The 26,764-nt window shown below is 38.3% G+C and overlaps 1 protein-coding gene across 2 annotated transcripts in view; it reads left to right on the top strand.

The window, feature by feature from the left end:
• The first annotated feature begins 515 nt into the window (after positions 1 to 515).
• Positions 516 to 26,764, top strand: part of OSBPL2 (oxysterol binding protein-like 2) — a 37,045-nt gene continuing 10,796 nt past the window's right edge. The window contains exons 1-7 of one of the 2 annotated variants that reach the window (XM_010285098.1): positions 516 to 615; positions 14,357 to 14,521; positions 21,863 to 22,010; positions 22,259 to 22,334; positions 24,038 to 24,172; positions 25,253 to 25,350; positions 26,070 to 26,252. In XM_010285098.1, the coding sequence (XP_010283400.1) occupies positions 14,485 to 14,521; positions 21,863 to 22,010; positions 22,259 to 22,334; positions 24,038 to 24,172; positions 25,253 to 25,350; positions 26,070 to 26,252 (677 nt within the window). In that variant the 5' untranslated portion in view covers positions 516 to 615; positions 14,357 to 14,484. Of the gene's footprint in view, positions 616 to 14,356; positions 14,522 to 21,862; positions 22,011 to 22,258; positions 22,335 to 24,037; positions 24,173 to 25,252; positions 25,351 to 26,069; positions 26,253 to 26,764 lie in introns of those variants that run through there. The other variant, XM_010285099.1, reaches the window with a different exon arrangement.

The following is a 26,764-nucleotide window of genomic DNA, read 5'->3' as shown; positions in this document are numbered from 1 at the left end:
TTCCCCGGCAGACACGGGATCCTCGACCCGCTCGGTTGTTTCCTGAGGGCGCTGCGAGCCGTAGGCCTGTGCAGCGGAGTCGGTAGCGTGTTGGACTGAAACGGTGTTCCATGTTTCAGCGAAGGCGGCAAGACCGCGGGTGCCCCGAGCTGCGGGCCGGGTGGCAGCGGGGCTCCCCTCTGGAGACGGGGGAGGTGACGGGGGCTGAAGGACATCGCGGGGCAGAGCGCGGGTTGCGGGTCAGTGCGGCTCTCTCAGCCCTAGCGTAGGCATTTTTCTAATTTTTTTTTTTTTTTCCTGATTGCATTTGGAGCTGGGTAGTTTAGCAAAGGAGTCTGCGACACCCAGTTCCCAAGATGAATGTGTTGAGCTCAGCTTCAGCATGGTACAGGAGCCTCAAGGGGCCTTTTAGGCCACAGCTGAAGCATAGTGAACAGTTAGGATTCGAGCTTGGCTTTTTTTTTTTTTTTTTTTTTTTTTTTTGTTCTTCAGTTACCTACTCAATGTTTCTCTTACAGAGCTCCTGAAAGGGAGACAAGCAAGATGGGGAAAATAGCAGGAAAAAAGGCTTTTTTTTAAATAACATGCCACCAGAACTTCTGCATGGTAACAAAGGTATAAATTATGTTGCCATTTATTTAATTTGGGTATTAACCATGTTTGTGCTATCTGTATGTTTGGATTCAGGACTCCTTTTGGAAGCAGTTTATTACTCTGCAGCATTTGCAGGCCAGAATCTCAGATGTGAGTTTGAAATCGCCTTCTTTTTTTTATGTCTGACATAGCTTTGTGTTCCCCCTCAGAAGTATCTGCCAAAGCATGTTGAATGCAAGCAGATACTGCTTTCATTTACTGTGAATTTTCTCAATGAAAATAAATAGCCTTCATTTAAAATTTCACGAAGGAAGAGTGAAAAGGAGACGTGGGTCTGCAGTGTAGATTAGTATTACTGTACCACTCTTCTCATTGTGTTTCCTTTTTTAAAGCTTATGCATTCAAGGAAAAAATAAATTTGTTTCATTCCAACTTAACCTTCCAAAGTTCAGTAACTCCACGTTCACGTTGACATCTGGGGGCAACCACATATATATCATCTTAACAGACTTTATACCAGTATCCTCTGGGACTTTTAAAACCTCAGGGCAATTTCTGGAAGCAGTGACTTGGGTAACTTCCAAACATAAAGCACTGCACCGTGGGATGGAAGTAGGAGAACTGGCTAAACTAGCATGGAAGCAAGACATTCCGAGCAGTGATTTTTCCCCTAAGTAACTGCCTGGGTTTTCAATTACTGTAAACATAGCTTTTCTTAAAATAGCTGTCAAGTCATACAGATGTTTGACCATGTGACAGAAAGTTGAGGGCAATCTAGGATAAGATCAGGAGTGATTCTTAACATTGCTTTCCTGCACCTCATAATGAACTTAAAACTTCAGGGAGTGCTCGAAAGGAAACAGAGACATCTGCTGTCCAGGAATAAATATGCCATTTTTGTCCAAAACTAGCTCTTCAGCCATGCCAATATAATCTTACAAACAGAAGACAGAAGTTCAAGATAGAAAATGATGATTAGACAACAAACTCTGTGCCTGCAAGTAGTTGAAGACTAGATAGGTTAAAGGTTTCAGTAGATGCAATAATGAAAAACAATGCGGTGCCCATAGTTATTTGTTTGCTAACATCTATGCAAATGCACTTGATTTGGTAACTGATCATAGAGGATAATTTTCACTGTTGGATGGTTTCTTTAAATGAATTCTGATAGTGTTACTGCTTTCTGGTATGCACTTGCTTAAGCTGACAGGTCTTATGATTGAAACTGGTATTTTTTTCAGTCATTCTTCTTGTGAATTCCACTGTGTGAACTTCACACATGCTGACCAAGAATGAAGGTGGAAGGAAAGCTTAGCTTTCTGTTATTTTAGAGTTGCCTGGAAAACATACCAATCAGGCTTTCTGGCTTTGATAAGGTTGTATTTTTAAATCACTGTTTGTAGTGCCAGTCAGATGATTTTTTTTTTTTGCTATTGTTGTTTGAAAGCAAGATTTACATGCAAGTACACTGAATTTTTAAGCAGGTAATTCATTAGCTTTGGTATTTCAAGTAAGTTGTCCTTGAACAATGCAATGTTACATTACACTACTTGATAACTAGAACTTCCCTTTACAAGTTGGCGTAGTCCTTTACTCAGTAACAGTTTTGTCACTTGGGTCATGAAGGTATCTGAGAAGAAATGTCTGTATTTGGGCTAATACGATGTTTTGAAATGCTTAGTGTTTATTCTGTTCTCTGTGAAATAACTACCATGTTTTGTTCTCCTAAATCTTTTGGAAGAAATGCACAAAATCAGGCGTGCAAAGAATATGCATTAAATATGGAGTGCTCAACATCTTGAATGTTTTTGCTGAGTTTGAATATGTAACGGATCACAGGGGTATCTTCACCTAGCTGAATAAATTGGAAAGTGAGAGCACTGAAAAAGTTGGTCACCCTGTATCTGCTGCTTTGGAAGATAAGGAACTTTGATATGTTTCCTGTTGCAAAAAAAAATAGGTTATCTGTTATATTGGTTCTTTTATTGTTTTCATTATTTTATGGAATAGACCACTATAAAACTTGGAATTAAAGAATGCGTTATCTCAGTCCTTGAATTCTTAATAGTTGCTATGCAAAAGAATGTATGATGATGTAATTACTTACTTTGTTTCTTAAAGGCTCGTAATAGCAAGTTGCATGAGAGCACTAAGCAATTAAGAATGTGTCAAATGTGGCTTACCATTACTTTCAGTTATACCCTTCAAAAATTTGTTGTTGATTCAGTGCCCAAAGATAATGTCTTAATTTTCAGGATCAATAAGTTACAAGAATAGACTAAGCTTGCTTAAACTTGAAATTTTTTTTTTTTTTAATTCAGTTACAATTGGAAATTCATTTGCTGGTCTAGACAGATCCTTTAGATTATTTCAGTGTATTTTGTTATGCACGTAATTTAATGAGACAGATTTTAAGTAAATTACAGTGGCCCTCCATTCAGAAAATGCAGGAGGCTGGATAGCGTTGTCTTCCTGTGATTGTTTATCAATCTGGCAGGAGTGTGCACAAAAGGTGAATTGTGCCTGCGGCTGCAGAAATACATCTGGGCCTTTTAATCTTGGCCCTCTTGGTTTTATAGTCTGAAACTTAAACTGCATATTGCTCTGTTGGACACGTAAAGTCTATGCTTGGAGTTAGACTGAGTGAAAACCTTAATCTGTGGTATTCCTGTCTGAGTTCAATTCCTTTGCTGTGCTGTTCAGATTTTTAGATGAAATAAGGGTTGTGGCTGTTGGGATGCTGTGAGCCTCTGGGGTATTACAAAGAAGTTTGCATGCTTATGGTATTTGTCAAGAAATAAGTGTTTTCATGAATGGATAACTTCATTATATTTTTACTAGCATTATTTTTACTCTTCTGAGTAATTTTTTTTTAGGGCTCCCCAAAGAATCTGTTAATATATCTCATGGTGTTTTGATTCTAGTGATAGTGCAAAAATGAATGATGATTTGGGGAGTTTGAAAATGGTAAGTGTTTGACTTCTGAGGTGTCTGTGGTTCACATCACTCGCTTCAGACCTAACCAGCTCCGGCCACTGAGGTGGCAGAGGCCGGTGTAAACTCTGTTCTCAACGATGTGTCAGTGCGATCGAGTGAGAACGAGAATCCTTTTAATAACTCTCAATTATAACAGTTGTACATATTAAGGCTATGGAGAAGTTAGCTCACCAGCCTATTTATAACGGTCCATTTATCAGCATGTTTGTTTACTGGATGAAGTGAGAACTTTGTTAAAACAGAACTTCTCCCCTGCATGTGTTCTTTCTAGGTCTTGTGCAATGTCAAGGAAACTGTTGAACAGTTGTTTAACAGTGAAACAAAAATGATACCTATCTTCAGACATGCAAATAACTTTATTTACATGGTCTTACTTTATCTTAAACGTAGTTCTAAGTGCTGTGCAACTCTCTTATTATCCAAGTGGGTTAATGTTACCGAGCAGACAGCTGGGTAGATTCTTTATTAAAACTGAACTCTAAATAATTTGTCCTGTCTTGAGAAGTCAAAGTTTACCTTTTTTTTTTTTTTTTAATCTCTTGACAACAGCAAACATGGTAACACCCTTACACTGGAATCCATTAGGTAGCTACTATACTCATATAGCTACTATATACTTACATATCTACTCTACTATATAGCTTTAAAGGAAATTCAACCATAGCAGAAACACTGACTTTCTAAAGCTTTTGCACATTTGTGGTATCATCTTAAAACTCTTTAACAAATAGTCTGCTAGCTGTGTGCATGAGCTCATGCTGCAGAATTTGAGTGTGTCACGAATTGTTGGCAGGCATAAAAATATGGTTTCTTATGCTGTAGGGCTTTGCACTAGGTTAGTCAGCTGTTGTCCTCCTGCTTTATTTGCAATATGAATGCTATCATAATTGTTTAATAAGAGTCTCCATGAAAATGATATGTAGGATATCTTGTACAGAATAAATGTAAAACTTCAACTGCCTGGAGAGAATGTGTCCACAGAGAGAAAGCTTAAAAAGTGCCTTGGAGTAGAAAGAGCTATAAACTTAAACCTGTAGCTATTTTTACTGTTCTAGGTTTTTTTTCCCAGCAATGTTATATGCTGTAATTGTCTTCACATTCATAAACTTCGGTGATCAATTTGTAGGGGTGGTTACATTATGATGAGAAATACTCAAGCATACTTAATTTTACCTTCAAAGTAACTTTTGGTTCAAAGAGAAGTGTTCATAAATGATTAATTATATTATCTGCTGACACTTCTGTCCAAAGCCACTGTGCTTGGAGTTACTGATTACTTCACACCTTGTCTCTTACCTTTCTCAGGAAACTACTAAGAAGTAACTAGTTTTACAACACAGTATTGAATTACTAATTTTTTTAACAGTGTCCTAGAAATGAGCTGGTTTATCAGTCATGATCAAACCTAGCATTATGCATCATGGGTAGAGAAGGCATGTAAACCAGAATTTTGCGATCTTTTACAATTGTGGGCAATGAAACAGCTTCCAAGGGAAGGCTACAAAGTCCAAAGAATGCTGTACCAGATGCTGTCAGGTGGAAAAATATCTCAAATATTGATGTAGTGTTAAAAAAGGAGAACATTTACAGAATTCTGTGGGAATTTCAGTGAAGTGTTAGAAAATACTAATCTGCTGGAATGAAGTTTTTTCGGTCCTTTTTGTTTGTGTCTTAGGTTTGGTAGAAGTTCTGTGAGCCAGTATCCTTGGCTGTAGAATAGAATTTTTTGTCTGAAGTGAAACTGGGTAGCCATCGGTTCTGTAGGTAATTGAGCACTATACTGTGAGAGTGTTTTCTGTCCAGTTTCATCTTTACAATCTTTATGTTCGATAAAGAATACTTCTGATAGCAGCACGGTAGCTTTGTGCTAGGGGCAGTACTTGGTGTGTGGAACAATTATTGTGGTTTGTTCTGATGCAGAAACAAATTTTGTAGCCTGAACTCAGTTGCAAACCAGACTTCTAGCGTTTCAGTTGGCTCAAATTCTTGTGAAGTATCACCAAAAATCTGTATTCCTGAGAGAACAGAATGTGATTCTCTCTGCCATAAATCTGTTTGGCTCATGTGTTCAAAGCTATATTTTCAGATGCTCAGTTTGCTGCCACCATTGTTTCAAGTGCTTTAAAAAAGTTCAGCTAAACTAACAGCTCAGGTTGCTTCGCTGCTTTGGTTCTGTTGTGGGTTGATCCCAGCAGCCAGCTGAGCCCCGCACAGCTCCCCCCACCCTGTGGGATATCGGAGAGAATCAGAAGGGCAAAAGCAAGAAAATTTGGGGCTAGAGACAAAGGCACTTTAATAAGGACGGACAGGGGAAAAAGCCAAATAGAAATAAAGAAAAAGAAGAGATGCAAAAGCAATTGCTCGCTATCAGCTGACCCATGTCCAGCCAGTCCCTGCGCAATGGCAACCCCTGCAAAGCGCACCTCCAGTTTTATTGGTGAGCGTGGCAGTACATGGTGGGGAACATCCCTTTTGTCAGTTTGGGTCTGCTGTGCTGGCTGTGCTGCCTCGAGCCTCTTGTCCACCCCCAGCCTCCTCGCTGTGGAGGCAGAGGGAGAAAGGGAGAAAGCCTCGATGCTGTGCAAGTACTCTTCGGCCGTAAAACGCGGGTGCGTTATCAACGCTGCTTTGGTCACAAATCCAAGGGACAGCAGCATATGGGCTGCTTGGAAGATTAACTGGGATACGCAGCAGGACTCAGTACAGGTCCTCAACTGTCCCGTCCTCAACTGTCCCAGGGCATTTAATAACTCCCAGCTACATTCAGACCTGTAATAGGGATGGCTGCAATCTTCAAAGACATGGAAGAGTGACAGTGGGCCAGCTCTTCAGCTGATCCTCTTCACTCAACCTCTCTGCACTTCAACAGACTTGTGAAGGAAGTTGCCCTTCTCTTACTGTGGATGCAGAGCGAATTTCATCTTGTCAAGACATTATGATGGAAGATGCTATTACATTCAAACTTAGATTTGTTTCTTACTCCAAATTTGGTAAATAAAAACCTCTTCTGGATTCTGCCATCTGTGTGGCTGTTGTCTGGTTGAAGAGATTTTAAGTGCATAATAATTACAGCAGGTATCTAAATTGCCAATTAAATTGACTTCTTGGCTAATTTTTCTAGATGCTTTAAATCCAGTGCTGTTGGTAACCTAATTTCATGAGTCAATTAAGATTCTTCCTTGCTGAAGCTTTCATTCAAAGATGAAACACTGCAGTAAGATGCTTTCAGAAGATGTGTATGAAGCAAAAACACATGAATATTTATCTTCTAATTCAAGCTATTTATTTCTGTGCCTTGAAGTACTACAGCTATGTTTTATTTCAGCTGGCAACTCAAGAGAAAGTGGGCTTGGCTCTTATTCTACCAGTCACATTGTGGGACTGTTGGGGTTTTTTTGTTCTCCTTTTTTTATTTATTATTTTTAGTGTCAGTATGAAGGGTGTGTATACTTGATCTTCTGCTGGCTCTTCTGGCATTTCTTTGTGGACAGAGGGTGCACCCTGAACCCAGGATTTCAAACTAATGAAAATGTTACTCTTTATTAACATATGCTGTTAGGTGGATTAAACAGGGCATGGTATGAATTTTCTTTTGTATCAAGCTAATTTTAAATTCTGTCCATACTATTTATATTAAATTGAGCTTGTGCCCTTTTGACCCATTAAAGAAAAGCAAAAACTTGAAAATTGAGTGTCTTTTCAGACTTCATGGGATTTGCCTCTTCCCTTCCTCCCCCTATGGCAATACTTGTGCAGTGTTTTTATCACATGAGATTTGACAGGAAATTTCCTCATTTTTTTGTGAGGAAAGCCTCATTTGGCTTTCTTTTTTCTTTTTTTTTTTTCCCCCCCCCCCCCCCCCCCGCTTGCAAGTATTCTGCGTTCAAGTTAATTTGTTCTAAAATTTGCTGTGGAAGTGCACATCCAGCAAAACCTTGTTAAGCATGTGAAAAAGCTGATGAATGTGCTAGTTCATTAATTCTTTGGTGGCACTCTAATTCCAGTGTACTGAACTTCTGACACACTACCTGCTCATGCTGGCCAATGTCTGTGTTTATTTTCATGACTGCTTACTGTTCCATACTTGGTTTTACTTAAATGCTTCTTGAGCTCACAAGTAGATTCAATATCTGTATAATGAATGTGACTTAGTGTTTTTTATATGTCTCATAGAGCTAAAACATGCACTTTAAGAGTGAAAAATACAGGATTTGTGAAGCTGGTAGGATGGTGTCAACAAAGCAGTGGCTTTCCAGAATTGCTGAATAATGTGAAATTGCAACTTCAGGTCTGGAGGAAGAAGACACTGCAGCTTGTAGTCAGCCAGCCAGACTTCAAAACTGTTTTTTGAACCGCATTCCAGCCAAATTAGCTATGCCAGCTGTAAATGCTTACCTTTCTATAGAAATGTAAATGTTTCCTTAGGGAGGAGTAACTTTTGGTTAACCAGCTGGGTCTTTGTTGAGGATTAACATAGAAGAACGAGTTAGTATGGAGTAGATAGTTGAACTAAGTCAGTCGTAGGAATAGCATGCTTAAACTCTTGCAGGGTGTTTTGAACAGGAACTAGCGTTTGGGTTTTTTTGAATTGGTGTATAAGTTGTGAGGATCCAGGATCTTAGTGATGCAGACATAAGGTAGCTTTTTTCTTTTGTTCTGTCGAGGAATGGAATTTGAGAAGGAATGTGATGATGGATTTGGGTGGTCACTAACCTATCTAGAGAAATGGCGTAGGAAATTTCAGTTTAAAGTACTTGATAGAGCTGTAAGCAAATGAGATGGTGTTATGGACAACCATTACTGGTCATCTCCACAGCCTCATCTGGCATACAGGTGTGGAGAGTTCAGGTGCCAGTGAGCAGCCTTCGACTGCTCGGCAGGCAGTGGATCTCCACAGCTATGGTTTCAGAGAGAAGCTACGGAGTGCCTGCATTGCTCCTCCTATAGACATTCACATGCATGTCACAGAGCGCGCCGAGCAAATTAGATACTTTTTATAAAGTGATTGTAAAGCCTTTCACTTTTGTTGTCCTGGTTTTAAAAATAAATTCACGTGGGAGGAAATGGTTTAAAATAGGTGGGAACTGTGCAAAGTCTGGGACTGATCTCATTGATACGGCACCTCTGGAAAAGAGTTCCCTGTACCTTCTGCTGGGGGCTGTGAGCTTGTACAGGGGACTGCGATCTGCACGGAGTTAAGCTTTTGAAAGCAAAACGTGTTCCTGGAAGCCAGATCACCTGATACATGTTACAGTCGAGTTACACCTGCAGCACAGCGCTTGACAGAACACTTTGACGTTATTCGTAACCAGCTGATTGACAGGTACGGTACGGCTTAGTTCGTTCCTTCATCATGGGACCTTAGCTGTCACCATAGTGTAGGTTGTATGAGTAGTTACGTTAATCTGCATCAAAGCTGTAAAGATCACTGAGGGAAGCACGTTTTCTGCTGAGTGAGCCTCTTGGGATCTGTCTTAGTATGTGTTGTGACCATTGGTGTGCCACGCGTGTTCAGGAAGAGCTTTCTGTTTGTTCTCTCTGTCTGTGACAGATGTACTTTTGGAAAGCAGTGTGTCAATCTTAGTAATTCCTTCCTCTCTGTAGAACCTATTTCAAGGGGTGCTATGGATGTGGTGCAGATATTTTCTTGTGTTTCTGCAGTGTTTATTGTAACTGCATACTTTCTTTCATCTTTTGCCTTTGCAAGACATCCTCTGTCCTCTAAGAAAAGGACTGTCCATGGTCATCAGTCATAGAGGAATGTGTGAACCTTTTCTGACAAATGGTGAGAATTTAAAGGAGTTTTAATGAGTAACCTTTTGACTAGTTGTGCAGCACTGATGAAACCTTTTAATAACAAAAGTACAAAATGGACTTAGTGCCCATGTGACTAGTAGTTAGTTATACTTCTGTCCCTTACCTGTTCAGGCTTTGGGGTTAATTGCTTGGGACCAACATGGCATTCTTATTTCAGCATTGGTATCTGCATTTTTAAATTGTGTTATTGGACAGCATATCTTGTTTAACCTGTTTGTGGATGGCTTTACAACATCACTAAGGTGTGCAGCCTATTTCAGAGGAACCAAAATGGTAGTCCTTTGATTAGAAGATACCAGAAGCTCTTGCAAGTTTTTGACTTGCATGCTATGCTTAGCTTAACTCTTGCTAGTCTGGTTTTGTATACTGTAGGCATTGGTATGCAAATAAGCAAAATGACTAGAAAAACTAGCTGCCGCCCAAGTAACTTGTTCAAGACTTGCTTCAATAAATTATGTTAAACTTCGTTGTTTTCTGTGAATTGCTTTGATGTTTGCTTTAAATGTAATTTCAAAGAGTAAAATTGTATTTGTGAATATTGTGGACAACCTAGTATGGAGAATTTCTCAGAGCAATATATAAGATAGTACAGCCTGCAGTACAGATTTACCAACGAGTTATGAAGTTGCACTGTTGCGATGAGGGTTTTTTTGTGTTTTTTTTTTAAATGTTTTTATCTATTGTCTTTCAGTTTGAGCTTCAAAAATAGCATCTCTCCTGGAGGGACATCAATCGATCACAAAAATAAAAAGAAATGTGGCAGTTTTTATTCATACACACAAATCCCATAGTAAATCCGGTTAGAATATACAAATCCATAGCCTTAAAATATGAGGAAATAGATTAGCTTTGTCGCTTATCTTGTAAACCACAAAATCTGGGCTGCTTGTGGTCAGGGGTGTGCTGGCATCATTAAACAACCAGTTCTTTTCTATTTCCAGTTCTCTTAAGATGCCTCTACTTGCAGCTTTTTCCTATTATTTGTAAAATGATTTATATACAGTCTCTCTTTGGTCATAAATGTGGCAATGCAGCTGGGCTGCAATCCCCAGGCAAAAGCACTTTTCTGGGTGTCCATGCCTTGAGTACCCAGGCCCAGCCCATGAGGATGGGCTGTTAAAGTGAAGCCCACTAAGGTAATTTTAACCTGTAAACCAGAAAACCCTTATTGCTGAAATAGTGTTCTCTACAACCAAGAGCGAGAGGAGTCAGGTGTGGAAAACTGAGTGCTACATTCCTCATGATCACTATGTACGTGAGAAAATACCAAATATACTCTGTATTTCTTCTACACTGTAAGACTAAAAGATGTGAATGTGGTATGTTTGTGCTTTATGAAAGATTTTCCAGGATGGCAGTTGGTCCCAAGCTCCTAAAGGTCTGTCTGACGCAGGAGTATTGCACCCTTCCTTGAGCGGCAGTTATGGTAAAAGCTGTTAACTACAGTTGCTAGTGTGTAAGTGAATTCTTTTGGATACATGATGGACATGGAGGAGAAAACACAGATGACAACTGCTAAATATGAAGCAAACGGGATGTTTTTGTCTTCTGGTATTTCAAGCAAGTTGAAATTAACTTTTTGCTGTTGCTCTTAGTAAGAGAAAAGGACTTAATCCTAGCTTTTTGGCTCATGAAAGCTAAATGCTGTTATCATGGAGTGTTCAGCGATGTGCAAATTCACATTAATCTCTGCTAAATAAAAGAGCTGAATGTAAAAGAAGTAATATGAGTGTTAAATTATTCCTAGTGTAACTGTGATGCAAAATATATTACTTTATCCTTTTAGAAATGCTCCTAGCACCTTTGGAGAATTTGCAACTGTTATTTAAAGTGACTTCCATGAATATTTTGTTCTTTAGGTAATAGTTACAAAGCTTGTATATAACTTACAGGGATATGACTGAACTTTGATTTTCAAATAACAATGATCTTAAGGTGTGGTGTGAGGTGTGTATCAGGAGTATGCAGCATAATTCTGCTTTCAGTTAGCTCAAGTCTTTCATTCTAGTTACTTCATTTGTGCTTGTTGAGTGTTTTTGTAGGAAAGCTTCTTTGTAGTGAAACTGCATGCTGTGTGATATAGTTCCACTTCACAAGTTCTTTTGTAATGCAATTATTATTGTGCAGGAGGGGGGAGAGGAGAAACTGGCATTCATCTGTATGACCTTGTTTACTCTTAAGGCTCTTAAAAAAAATTGTCAGCTATCATTAAGTCATAGTTTTTATTCCTTAGTGCCTTCTCTACAACTCTATAGCATACTGGAGTTGCTGTTACAAAGCATCTCTGGAGCTTGCAAGTTGATAGGTAAGGTGGCTGCGTTTGGATGGGGACCCTGAGGAAGCGTGGTCTTTGCATTTGACCTGAATGGCGGTGGGTTTTGAACACTCTCTTTTTACGTGTTCCAGATACATATAAGGCTATTTCAGAACAGAATCCCACCACATGAACTGTATGCAACAATAGGATAGTCCTGCTGCAAGAGCGTAAATAAAAAAATAAACATAAAAAGGAAAGATGCAAGAAAACATGGAGAAAATGAAGGGATTGTAGCACTGATCATGAGAGGGCTGTATCTTGTGTGTATACAAGTTTCCTTCTGGAAATATTGGCTGCTGTTTTGCTAGATGGATGCAACACTTGCAGACAATTGAAACCATAAATGTCTTTGCATCTTCAAGAATAATAGTACCTTGGAGGGTTAAAGATGCCCTCTAATGTAACTTCTTTTTTGGCAAACCAGTGGAATCATGCCAGTGTGGTGATAATGGCTTCTGGGGTGAACAATTGTCCTGGGATGTTGAGTTCCTGTTTTCTGTAGTGATAGTTTTCCTTGGATTCCTTCTTTCCACCTGCGTTGAAAGGTTTACATAGTTGTATCCTCAAGGACAGATTTTCCACAAAGGTATGACATATTTGGACACCTTGGAAGAGATACTTCCAGATATATTGCTGGTAGGGCTGGAAAGTTTGGAGAAACTCTAAGACTGGCAGCAGCTTTGGTATGAACAAGTTAATTTTTTTTTTTTTTTTTTTTTTTTTTTTTTTAGTCAAGGACTGGCTTCTACTGGGCAAGGTAACACAGGATAGGTACACTGACTTGTACTTACAGTACAGATTTAGAACCATGTTATGAATTCTGCTGTTTAATTCACCCAGAAATATGAGCTAGCTGCTACTCTTGAACCAATTGTTAGTTAAGAGGATTTCTCCCTTTCTTTGATTCTGTGACAGCATGGTTGCTAGTGGCCTGAATTGCCTGTGTCTTTTTGAAGTGAAGCTGCTGTTCCTTTGCCTTATTCAAGCAGAGTGCCTGCTGATAGCCTTGCACTGGAAGTCTTCAGATGTACATGTATCAGACTTGTTAATGTTTTGAGCTAAGGCATCTTTGCCTAGGAGAATGCAGCACTTCGAAAAAAGTAAGTCAGAAACTTGTTGCTGATGAGTGAGAAAGTTGAAGGAGGTTTACAGCTCTGTGACTGGAGAACAGCATGGGGAAAAAGGGAAGGAAACTATCATCCAGCTGAGAGCAATTGCAACAGCACTGTAGCAACAGTCAACAAGAAGCAGCTGTATTAAGTTTTGTCCTTGTGGAGGTGAGGACTTGTAAATAAGAAACTGCTGAAGATTATGTGGAAGCTCAGATACTCATCATGATGTAGAGATTGATATAAAATCCTATATTGGCAAGAAAATAGGGAGTTTCTAAGGGAAAAGTGACAGAGATACCTGACCTTGACAGATAGAACGCTTCAAGGGAAATGCTACATTCATTAACTTGAATGAGTTCCAAAATAGGCTGTTTTATCTCCTCCTTCTGAATGGAGAATTGTAAGGAGTGTATGTGTGTGAGACATTCAAATACCTTTTGTCCTGGGCAGTGAGGTGAAAAGACTTGAAAAACAGGAGGAATCATGCAGTTTGATTTCTTGCAGAGAGGAAGAAGGAATTGGCTTCAAACATGGCAAGCTCTTCTACTAGGCGTAGAGTGCACTTCTGGCTTTGTTTCTCTTAATTGGAATGGAATTGTGCAAGTTATAATTACTCTGGAAAAACCTACTATCACAAAAGCAGTGGGATCTTCAAGGATCATAAAAAATTGAGACTGACAGATTGAGGTTGTTTTGGAGGAGATATTGATAGCATTGCCATGCTGTCATTTATCATTGTGTACTTGGCTCATCACTGGTCCCTGAGGAACATTTGTAAGAGTGCAAACTAAATTTTCTTATTATTCTTCTTTTGACTAAAATTGGGTGAAGTAAAAATGTTTATGTTACGCCATTGCCAACCATCTGGAAAAAATCTAATTTAGTCTATCCATAAAATAGTGCTGGAATGCTTCATAAATCTGTAAGTTATCTGCAGTGTGCTTGACTTTACTGAGAAAAAGTTTGTTGTTTATTTACATTCTCCCTCTAGAGGGAAAAATCTCCAGTTGTCTCTTCAAGAGACGGAACTTCTCTAATGGTCACTAGATGCTGATTGCATGGTGTACAATGAGGCCCAACATTTTTATACAACTGCGAGATTTAAGGTTCTCTTTCCTGTTCCCAGCTTTCTTGGTTAAGGATGCTGGAAGGCTTATCCTCGTGCTGAAGAGGAGAATTTTCATTTTGCCAGCTGTCTTTTTCTCCCTTCAGTTCTCTGCTCCTTCTAGCTGTACTTGCCTGAAATTTAACTTGCAGTAAATAAGGTATATTTTACAGTAATGTATATGATGTATTTACATAGAGAGGAGTGTGGCATAGCACATCAGCTGTTCTTGTGGTAGGTAGTATTCATTTTCAGAATGACTTTGATGTCAAAGGCGGCTGTTTGTTTATGAATGCAAGAATCCATCTCTTGCCATGGGAAGAAATAGGAAAATTGGTATTTGTCAGGTGTGCATGGTTGTGCACATAAGAAATGTGCAAGTTGCTAATTCTGTTTCTCTGTCTTGTCAAATAGATCCTCTAAAGCAGCTGAGTATTTGCAAAAGACAACTTCAACAGCACACAGATACTTAATCTCTAAGTCAAGTTCAGCGATGCATTAGAGGAAGCTGGATTGGCTGCACAGAGATTTCACACTGAAGGATGAATAGTGAAGAAGAGTTTTATGATGCCGTTACGGGTGAGTGATGGGCACAGTGCCAAAAAGGGGGGAAAAAACCCAAACCCCACTATAAACTGTATTGTGTGTATGGTGAGGGGCTAGTAATATATTGCTGTTAAGAAATAAATAAAGTAAAACACTGTTGGTAAAACTTGTAGTGCTATCTTCTGAAAAGAAGAAAGGAAGAATTATAATTCAGGTTCAGACTTGGAAATGAGTTGTTTTCTTTTTTTATTAAAGCTTAATGCTGGCTATCATTTTATCACTATAACTGTCCTTTAGTGGCAAAGTCTTGCTTTGATTTTCTGTAAAATGCAGGTAATTTAATAACAGCTTGAGAAATAATGCTTTTAACACCCTTTGAAAGGTGAAATATCTTCCATGGATTATTTTTTTGTTACTTTATTTTAATGGAATACTTATCCTGAAGAGTGGAAGTAGAATATGTTTTTCTAGTCAGAAACAAATTACTGTAAAAGTGTGCTTTCAAGATAGTGAGCCAAAAGTCTTTGCAATCCAGTGTTGTTTCTACAAAAGCAAACATGAATCACTTCACACTTCAGCAGTGCGTCAAATAGTACTTTTCTTTGAACTAATAAGGATGAATGGTTATTTATAAGAGCCTTACATGGTTTTAGTGGTGAAATAAAATGCTTAAAGTATTTTAATTAAAAAAAAAAAATCCTTTCAAAGATCTCAAACAATTTTAAAGTTTTCCACTTAAATGTCTCTTCCGAAATCCTGTAATAGAGGTGAAATGAGAAATGCTGGCAATGGTGAATGTAGAGTACTTAATGCAGAATTACAGGAATGAAAAAAGAATAATGGGAAGCAGAAGCAGCATGGTAGATACAAGTGGGTAAGCTAGACTTAGACGTGGTTGGTTGGAAATTCATATGAGGAGTAAACAGAGGGGGCTGGGTGAAGCGACGTGACTGACAGCAGTTGTATAGGATTTGTCACAATTATGTCACAGAGGAGAGGAGGAAATATGGATTGCATTCATGCTAGCTAGGAGTGATATGGGCTAGTCCTCCAAATTCGTCTGTAAAATCAAATCGTTTGTACCATAAAAATCTTGAAAACACAATGGATTATTCCTATATGTCCTTAGTAATCTTTCAATTCCAAGAGGTCAGGATTGTCGCCATAAATGAACTAGATTTTTTTTTCTCCACTGAAAATGGTGAACAGAAATGTGCCTCTAAGTATGAGGTCTGTGTCGTACAGCTTTGATGTCGATGCATTCCTTTGTTACTTGCTGCAGAAATACACAGCCCCCAGTGTTTGAGTCATCTGTGTTTGAACAGTCTGGTTTTCTCCCCCTTCCTCTTCGTTTTCCCCTTTCCTCAACCTCAAAAGATTGATTGTCCTTACAAGTGCTGAAGGTAGTAATGACTTCTGAGCTATTGTGCATGAGATGGTTTTTGTACCTTGCAGTCTTGGCTGGCTCTGCGCAGAAGTGGGATGTTGTGCATCAGTTCTGAGAGTGCTCCTTGTTCTGTCCTAATTTTGTTCTTCCACAGAGAGGAATGTGATGGCAGGTGAGAAGTTTTTAAGCAAAAGAAGATCCAGTGTCTTGATAGGGTCTCAGCATGGCCCTCTTCTGATGGAGCATGTCTGGTCTGCAGCAGCCACTCCGGGAACTAAATGAGGTTGAGCTTTTTCCCCTTATATGTGTTGCCCTGGATCATGCCCCACAGGTACTTGGTTAAACAGGAGTGCTAGGTTTGGGATAGTTTGTTTCAGATTCTTTCTCCCTCTGGACTGTTTTTAAAGATCGGTGCTCAATCTATTTTTCCAGCTAGATGCTTTAGAAGCTGCTGACAGTTTGATGGGTTACTTCCACAAACCTAGTGAAGTCTAGACCTAGTTCTTTGTAACTGTGTCTTGTCCAAGTCATACATAAATGTGATGCTAAGAACAACTGTAAGTAGGTCTTTCTGCATTCATGTTCCATTTGCCTGTAGCAGCTCTTTGCTCCTGTTACCATGGACTGTATATCTTTCAGACGGTGCTTTACTGAATTTTTTAGGTTCTAATGGGCCCTGATTGTGCCTGCCTATCTCTTAGTTTTTGGATGGCCTGGACATGATAGGTGTAGACCCAGTACTCCCAGGAGATTAAGTTCAGAACTGAGGTGTTCTCTGAGCCAATGTGAGCTTTCAGGTTCCACAGTGAAAACTTCAGGATTTGGGGTTACAAATTTTGATAACAAAATGAAATGTCCTTGGCAGACTCCTCAGTCTGTCGTTTCCATGGATAGTCTCCTTCCTTTAGGGCAGATCAGTAGATGGGCAGAAGCCACCTTCAGACATGTGCTTGTTCAGCTCTAATTCTAGGATTGGGACATGGTTACCAGGAGCAAGCACATCTCCAGCTGTGTCTTAGCTCCATGTTGAGATGAAAACTGTGTACACCGTGCTCTTCTCCTCTTGCTCCCCCACAGTCCTGAGCCCTGGTTTCCCCAGAAGGAGCTGCAGTGTGTTCCCAACAAGTTCACTGATTTTTAGTAACTGGGTACTGTGGTTTGTGTCCAGTAAGTAGCAAACCAGGCTTCATAGAGCACTCAAACTCTGTGGGAAGTTATGCTTTCAAATTCTGCAGCAGTCTCAGCAGCAGCCCAAGTAGTATGCTGTCTCTTTTAAGTTCACTCCTTGAGGAAGCCACAACTCTTCTGTAGTTTTTCATTGATGACATCTACTTCTAGAATGTGAACCTATCCTAAAGAGACCCCTGTTTTTTGTTGTGGATTTCATCTCTTTGCTTGAGAACTTTCCTGCTTCTGACACTGTCCCCGTCACATCCAAGAGATATGCTCATGTGATAGAATTGCACGCTGTGTGGTTGAGAATCATCTTCCTGGCAGATGGTTTGACCCTGACTGGATGATGATTACACCTGTAAATGTGCAGGAAGGATTGTGCTATATAGGTGATGAATCGAGTTAGTGACTGGTGAAGAGTTTCCATGGAGAGAAGTTTCTTTGCGTTCAGAGGCTATTAGCACTGCTGATTAGCTGAACACTTGACATCCTTACTTCATGCATGAGTACTCCCCTTGGGAATCTCTTGGGAATGTTACCTGTGGTGTCAGTTAGTTCTTGACAGCACAACATCTGCTTTTCCTCAAATACAGGAGGTAGTCTTCTCCGAGACTGGATTGGGTAAAGTGGTCAATCCTTTGAATTTCAGATTCTTTGAAATTTTATGTGAGATGAGGGGCATATAGCTTTGATCCCTCGCCTCTAGCCTATGTCACCTTGGTTTATTAATCTCATTTCAGACTTGTTAAAGACTTTGTGCCATCAGGTTCTGCTCTGTCAGAACTGTATCCTTCATGAATTCTGTCAGATACCTATTTGCCAAAGTGTTTTGTGAAAGGATTGCCACAGAACAGGAAAATGCTTGGCTAGTTACCAGGCTAATTTATTTTTGACAAACATGGATAGTGTAGTTTTGTCTTTTTAAATATTACCCTACAGTTCCATGGAAATCTCCTGTTCTGTGCCCATGAGATTAATCCAGCCTGGTCTAGTTGTGAGGATGTTGCCCTTCTGTTTCCTATTGCTTGGCTGTTCACTGTAAACTATTGCTTTCACTTTGGGAAGGGGAAGTGAGACAGATACCTCCTGCCAAATGTATATATATTCATAATATCTGGATCAAACTGAATCAGCGGATTCTGCCATAACGTTTAAGTGTTGCAGAGCTTGTGAAAGGCCAGGCTGCTTCCTATCGGACCAGCGCGATACAGCTACGTGTGTGAAGATGGACTTGTTTTGAAAAGTGGAGAGTGGTAATTTCTAGCAAAGAAAAAAATTACCTCTCACTTCACTTGCTATGCACACTTCCAGCGTATTTGTCCCTATTCTTTATGCCCTTTTTAGGTCTGAAGGTTCTCAGTACGATGCTGTTGTGATTCCCTTTCTGTCTTGAGTGACAAGGCTTAATTAGTGATTAAGGAAGTTGCTGAACGTATGACGGGGCGGTCTTTTGTTGTCATACATGACTCAGAACAGTGTGCCTCTCTGCTCCCTCCTGGGGGGATGTATAGCATAGTCTGAGGGGACTTGTTTCAGTTGCAGGATGTGGAAGAAGAAGGCTAAGAAAACTAGAGTTACTGGCAAGTCACTTTTCTTTAAGTTCTTGAAATAGATTAATGTTGGCACCCAACTTAAGTATTTGACTTTGAAAGTTTAAGACTTTTTAAAAGCTTTTGTTTCACCTTTAACACACGTAAGTTGGTACTTTTAAGTTAATTTTTGACATTTTATTTCTGTGTGTGGTCTCCTACTCCCCTTTTAAATCTTCATTTTTAACCTCACTCCCAGTAGCTTTTCACTATAAAAACTGTCCTGCAAGTAAAATTTATCTACTCAGTTTTGCAAGTTCAAGTTTTTAATGGCAGCTGGAATAAGACTCTTTTTGTAACTTAGAAAAACTACAATAAAACATTTCAGTAAACTGTTTTTATTGCAGATCAGTACTTCCTCTGTAAAGAACATTCTCTGGGTAGTTCTTCACAAAACTATAATACTTAGAATTTTATTGAGAAATGGCTTTTAAAACTTTCTCAACGGGCTTGTAGTGGACAAGCTAGCTGATACCTAAGGATGAAACTGTAGTTGAAAGCCTAGAGATTATCTAGCTGTGTACCCAACTGTTTTTTGTTTTGTTTCTTAAAGTAATTAGGTGGAGATGCACTCTAATAAAGCAGACTTTACACTTCTGATATATCTTATTTTTCTGGAGCAGGGATTTAATTTTTGTTGTTTGTATGCAAAACGCTTGTTTGAATTGGCATTTATTTACTTAACAATGATACATTGTTGTCCATAAATAATATATATACCTGAATCTAAATTCCCATTGTGTTGTACAGGAACAGGACAAAACAATTCTGAATCATGGAGAAACAGAAAGACTAGTGTGGATAAAAACAATGAACATTTGTAAGGTTTCAGGTAGAATGTATGGACTGTAATTCCAGTAACACTTTTCATAACTATTCCCCTATAAGCCAGGTGACTATTCCTGTTATGAAGCTTTACTTTTACATTTAGGTGTGTTTATCTCGTTGAAGTGCCCATTAAAATGTGATGCTTTTCCTTATGTTATATGTGCTTGATCAGCTTTCTGGGTGAGGGCACATATACCAGAAAGCTCATCTGTTTTTTCAACTTCATCAGTGAAACTAATAAAAGTTATTTCATTATGCCCTACAGGACTTGCCTTTTTCCATCTCCTTGTACTGAACAGGTTCCAAAAAACGCTAATACATGGTTAGAAATGCCATTTAAAAAAAAAAAAAAAATACATGCCTACCTTCAGTCAAGCCACAATAAAATATGTTTAATTTTAAAACAGGTGTTTCAGGGTAATCTTCATTTTAATGACCTGAATATATATATATATATATGACTATCATACTTTCCAATTAAGTACTAAGACTGCTAAGGTGTGGTTATTGCTGTATAATTACATGCTTGTGACTTCAAAATGTAGGGGAGAGTCTAATACATGACATCACCCATTACACCTGCTGTTTACCAAATAAGATCATATCGGTGGTACTTCCTTGTGCAGTTTTGAATGTTATTGTCATGGTCTTGATCCTTGGAAAAAAATGCAGCTTTTTGTTTCTGAATGTGTGCATTGTATGAATTGCTCTAATAAAGTAAAAGCACCCTATTGGAGATGTTAACAAAAAGAAAAGTTGAAGTACTACTTATGATAGATAATCTCTATTTTTAAAAAGTTTATGACAGAGGATAACAACACTTTACTCCGTTTAATCTTTGTCAAAGCTGATTTGTTTATTCCATTAGAGTGTTTACATGCTTTGTACAATTTCGGAACCTTTCTGTACCCACAGCTGGACTTTGGGCTGGGCTGTAGTTGAGTGTGATGGTAACTGGCAGCACATAGACAGGCGGTTGCCCAGGTTGTGATAGCTGGAATGAAAGGAATACAAAAATGATGTTAGTGTACTACTTAAATCTGTGGCAAGTATTTTATGCCAGCAATTACGCATGTTTTCGTGTTGCCTTTGGATTCTGACTCTTAAACTGGAAGCTGAAAACTAAAGCCTCCTTGTGGTTTTTGATGAAGAGTTGACCCCTGTGGCACTCAGAAAGGACTTAATGCTCTTTGAATTCTTTTCAACAAAAGTGGGGTTTTTTTACACTCAGTGATCAGCATTGCTTTCTATTGTGATACTGTGACAATTGTGAAGGGGGATTATATTAATGCATCATTTTAGGGTGATCTGTATTGATGCTGCAACTGCTCCTGATTTGTTGTTAACAGTTGTTTTGTTTCTACAGTCAGTCTGTGTAGCAGCAATGACAAGAGGCCTTTGCTGTTGATAGTGACGGAGTGTGTGTGTCTGTATCCATAAAATGTTTTTTACATTTTTTTAATTTAAAGGCATATGCAAAAATAAATTGTTGTTATTCTAAGTGGGTATGGGGAAGTAGTATGATTAAATAAAATCATTAGACTAAAATCTTGGATTATTGCTTTAGTCCAACTTGTACTTAAGGCTGCATGATTACAGAAGCTTGTGTTCGTGTAGATTCCTGTTGGTTTAACTTTTTTTGATGGTTAAAGCTGTTGAAAGCATGTTGTTTATTGGGTGTGCTGGCATTTACTTACAACGGTGTTTCCAGTAGTTGTCTACCCAAGTGGATGGAATTGGGTCATAGGAAATGGAGCTGCTTACTGTAGGTCACGCTTTGGGTCACTTGTAGGGCTTAGGGAATGATTCATCTTGGTATCCACAGGTTCTTGCTGTAACCACTAGGGAAGTGTTATATGGTTTGCACACATGGGTGGCAAAAAGAAGTTAAATATCCTACATTTCTGGTGCTATAGTAGTCTGGATGTTTGCTGCTGGATTGTGAAATGGCCATTTTCTCTTTTTTTTTTTTTCCTTTTTGCTCTTTGTCTGCTAGCAGTATAAGTAGGCTAAGTCAAAATTTTTTTTAAGGAAAAATTCTTTCTTTGAGGAAAACTACATAGCTGAACAAAATTACTGTAATCACTCTGCAGCTCTGAAGAAGAGACAATACAACTAATCTGATTAGGAGCTACTGAAGAACTTGTAAGATTCTAAATTGGGTTTATATTCAGCAGTGTGAACAATTAGTTGAGACTTCTTGATTCTAATGCAATATGTGGCTCTAAATACTCTTGGAAATTGGGTCACTTAATAAAGGGTTTTTGTTCTGATATTCTTTAAAATAAAATAACCTGGTATAAGTGTACTTATGCTGTGAGAGGTACAAAATGCGAGTGGCACTCTGTGGCATAATAAGGTTCCTAAGAAAACTATTGCCTTGTGGTTTTTATACAGGCTTTGATTCTGACAATTCTTCGGGAGACTTTTCAGAAGCAAATCATAAAGTTGCAGAAATGCTTGACCTAGATCCACACCAAAGCAATAGGACTGGAAAGCACAATGGAGAGACAGAGATTCAAGAAAATGGAATTAAGAGACACAGGTAAACACATAGTACTACATAGTAAATGAGAAGTGAGTACATGCTGGCTCATTATCTTTTGGGACATTACTATTGTCATTGGAAGAGGTTATTTCTCTGGAACTGAAAAGACGTTTCACTTACCTGCTTCCTATGTCAACTCTAGGTTAATCCTTTGCTTCCTTTCTAAGTTACTTCAATACATACAAATGAACGTGTCTTGTTGTATAAGGGGCTGATAATGACAGTTGTTTTTTTTCCAATTACAGGACTTCATTACCTGCCCCAATGTTTTCTAGAAGTGATTTTAGTGTGTGGAGCATATTAAAAAAATGCATTGGACTGGTAAGTTAGCTTGGATGAAACATGCTGATGTTAGGTCTCCTAAGTTGAACTGATTAATTTTATTGCTTAAACCCTAAGACACAGAATAATACCTGGCGCATTTTGCATTTTTTTTCTGTAGGGAACATAATTTTAAACTGCAAGACTGAATCTCAACACTGATTTACTAACGGTACTATTTCCTTACTTGATTTAGCTGTTGGAGCATGTGGATTGGCATTTCTAATGCTGTCCTATAAGAACTAGACTAAATCCATTAAAAATATGGTCAAATATGGCTTGATTAACATAATGCTCTCTTCTCTGCTTTTTTTATTCTTCACTTACCAAAATATGATTTAGGACTTTATTTTGGTGTGTTTGTGTTTTGGGTTTGTTTTTCCCTCCATACTTTAAGCAGTTTGCGCCCAAAAAAATTGCTTTCATCTGATTGAAGGGCTAGAAAAGTTTGGGATCTGTTAGTGTTTCTCAGAGAGCCCAGTGTAGGCTTAGGGTATTAATGGTATGATGTAATTGCATCACAAGGTTTATTCTTGGACTCGGAAACATAAACCTTTATATTGGACTGTGGTGTTAAAGGACCCTGATGCTTGTATTGTTTTTGGCCATCATTGCTGTTTTCTTTTAATTCTTTAAGAATACAGTTATGTGTTTGATTACTTCATTCTTATTAGGAATGAAAATGATGTTCTACACTGAAGGGCATTGCTGCCATAGCCGCTTTTTAGAAGCGTTAAGCAATTACATTCATATCTAGTCTAGGTCTGTGGGTACAGGCCTTTGTGAAGGCAACAAACAAGTCAGTGAGCCCTTCTGCTACCTTAATTTTATGTCATCTAAGAGATACAGCTGTACTGTCAAAACTCCTGTTGTTAGGATGTGTGACCTATCTACTAGAATGCTTTGCTGGGACCAAATCCATTTAAGTCAGTTAGGGGTAACTTTTATTTTCTCCTTACCGCCTGTGACAATGTGAGGAAAATGTTGCATTAACTTAATCTGGTAGCTTTCTCTTTTCCACTAAGTTTTAAGCACTTAAATGATGCTTTAGTGCTGAGTCATGAGTGCAACTTTTTAATTAAATAGCCCAATTTGCTTGGATATAGAAGACGACCTGGGGAATTGGAAATCCCTGCGTGAATGTCATGTCTGTCTTGTATCCACAGGTGAAATGAGAAACATTCTGATGCAAATAACAGGTTGCTTAAATAAAGCCACTAAAATTTGTTAGAGCAATTCAAATCCTATTCTTTAGATAACTGTTCTTTTCAAAAAATAATTTGTGGTTACTTCAGTAAAATAGTTAGATTTTATGCAAATAGGTATGTGAGGATTTCAAAGGAATGCGTGGTACTTAAATATCAGTAATGAGCTGGTTAGTGCATTATTGCTGCTATCTATGGAAATTTTAACCTCTTCTGTTTTATGTAGGTCACAGAAAGAAGGTAACATTTTTCTTGAATTTACTAGGTTATCTGGATCAATTTTTGAAGCTGTTTATTCTTTCAGATTGCTAGTAGGGTTCTACAGCACTTCTGCCCCTTTCAGCTGTAGCACTTAGAGGTGTACTATAGGCTTGCCAAATGTCTTTTGAATAAACTAATGAATAAACTAACCCACAACTTATTTTCAAAATTCTTGTTGTTGTCAGTTGTTACCTTAGTGGTGTGTCTAAGAAATCAACTTATCCTTTTGTTACCTAGGAGCTGTCTAAGATTACGATGCCTATTGTCTTCAATGAGCCATTGAGTTTCCTTCAGCGGATAACAGAATATATGGAACATATATACCTCATTAATAAGGCTTGTAGTCATGCAGACCCCCTGGAAAGAATGCAGGTAAGTAACAGCTACCACCTTCTGGTTAGTTCAGAAGAAGTTTTTTCCTCTCACAAAATCTTTCATTTTATGACTATTTCTCACTTGAGTGTATTTCTTTCTCTGCGGTTATCATAAGAATGCCAATATTGTCTGTCTAGACAAGTTTCTTGTTTCATAGTGGCTGTATCAGATAATTGTGACACTTTCACACTTGATGCTGTGCACAGAGTTTGAGCGAAAAGTCTAGTGCAGGAGAGTGCCATGACTAATGATGCTGAAGGACCTCAACCCTTTTCAGGATGACTTTAACTGTGACTCTTTTTGTGGTTTTATGTGTTGTGAAGATGAGATCTTTGCTTTAAGTCACCCTAAATTGATTTCTTGAGTGGCTCCATGATTTTTAAGCTACTGGGTGAAAAATTGTTGTGACAGAGACAAGCTTTACCACTGTCTTCTCCAAAACTGGTTGTTGTTGGGAGTAGAATATAGTACCTGACTGGTCTCATGACAAGACACTGAATATCGTAAAACCAGGGCTGTGTACATTCGGTTGTACTGGTATTGCTCATAGCTCTGTTTTTAATTAAGTGAAACTGGAATGTGTATCTTGTATTCTGTGTTTGTGTAGTACATACCCCTACTTAACAGCCTGCAGGAGCTTCTAAGTGTTATTTGTACCTGCTGGTATGATTCAAGAAATCTAATCTGCGTTAGAAATTGTGTTTGCCTGACACAAGGAAAAGCAAGACTCTGTTCCCGATGAGCTGAGTGTGGGGGACAGTCAAAATAGGGGAAAAGTAGATATAAAAAGACCCAGGCTGCCTTCTCAGAGGTAGGTAGAGAAGCATGGAGCGAGTGTAACCTGACAAAATTTACTACAGAAAATAATAATTTTTGGAAATTAGATTCTTATTAACTGGTTATATTTTCCCACTTCTATACCACTTATCCAACAACTTACAAATGTTTTGGCCTGAAGCAATATATAGAGCTTTCTTTTTGGAAGAATAATGAAATATTGTAATGTGCAACAAATATATTAAGCTTAGAGTTTTAATATACTGTTCTCATAACAATGTGTTCTTAATTTTTTTGCAGGCTGTAGCTGCTTTTGCAGTTTCTGCTGTAGCTTCTCAGTGGGAGAGAACTGGCAAACCATTTAACCCACTATTAGGAGAAACCTATGAATTAACCAGGTAATAATTACTTTAAATTGGGAGCTGGGCTATTTGTGTTCTTGAGTTAGCAGACTCCTATACTAATTTGGGGTTGTTTATTCAGTGAAATAAAAAAACCCCTACTAAAATATTGCTAAGGATAGCTAAAATTCTTTTCCTCAAACTATCAAAATCTTTGAGAAGCTGTTATAAAAGCTAATGATTTTATTTCTAGGTTTAGGCAGAGTATTTTTTGAATTATTCAGAGAAAAAATGGTCTGTGCTCTTCCACCAAAGGCATTTCCTGACCAGAGATTATTAATTAATTTAAATAGTGTTTTGCTGATCATGTCAGATAAAGGAATAAGTTTGAAGGACTTCTGTTTATTTAAGCAAACTGGGTGATATGCCTGCAGTAGAGAAAAGAATTTTCAGTTAGACCTTCTGCTGCTGCCCGTAGAGTTTCAGTATTTTCAAGAATTATTTCAGTGGAACTTCTTCAGATGCCTTTCTGCATAGAAAGTCATTTAGGTGTTTGAATGTGGGTTGATTTTTGGGTATGAAAAGAAGGTGTTCAGAGTACAATTTCTTTCATTTCATTAATTGTAAAAGTGTCATGGGACTAGAAAAGGAAAAGTCTCACCTTTGGTTTAATCTAAAAATCTTTTAAACTTCTTTAAAGTATCAAGTAACTCTTTTCTCTTGTAATGTTTAAAAAAAAAAATCACTCTTTAATGCTTTTCTTTTGTTGTTGCTAGGGAGGATTTAGGATTTAGGTTTATATCTGAGCAAGTCAGCCACCACCCACCTATTAGTGCATTTTATTCTGAAGGCCTCAATAAGGACTTTGTTTTTCATGGATCAATCTATCCCAAACTAAAATTCTGGGGGAAGAGTATAGAAGCGGAGCCTCGGGGAACAATTACTCTGGAGCTTCTGAAGTAAGTATGAGAAGTAAATACCATTTTTTTTTTAATGTTGATCTCCTTAACATTTACTTGAATAAAAAAGATAGGTGATAATCATCCTATTGGCTTTTCATAGGTGGTTATCTAAAAACCTCTTGCTGAAAGAGTTGTAAGAGTTTATTTACAAGTTAATTTTTGCTTCTTAATTGCAGGGCTCTGTTATTTTGTTACGCCACGCTTGTATATCTGTAGCAATTTGACCCAGTTTTTCCACTATGAAGATTAGCATTTCTTAAAAATGGAATGGTAATGAAAGCTAGTTCTGTGAAGGCATGTGAAATTTAAACAGAGAGATAAAATTCTATTACCAGGCTATTCAAGCTCATCTTGCTTTTAAATACTGTTGTTGGTTTTGATTGTTCATCTGTGTATGTTTGTGTGGGAAGAGCAGTCTCTGGAATAGCTGTTCTATATGATAAGGGGATGTGAGAAACTTCTCAGGATTGCCTTGTCACCTGTTTAACACTTCCTGTGTATGATCACCT

This window comes from Phaethon lepturus, unplaced genomic scaffold (assembly GCF_000687285.1).
Source record: "Phaethon lepturus isolate BGI_N335 unplaced genomic scaffold, ASM68728v1 scaffold31184, whole genome shotgun sequence".
Classification (NCBI taxonomy): Eukaryota; Metazoa; Chordata; class Aves; order Phaethontiformes; family Phaethontidae; genus Phaethon; species Phaethon lepturus.
Note: the sequence above shows the minus strand (reverse complement) of the source record. Positions and strands in the feature narration are given on the sequence as shown.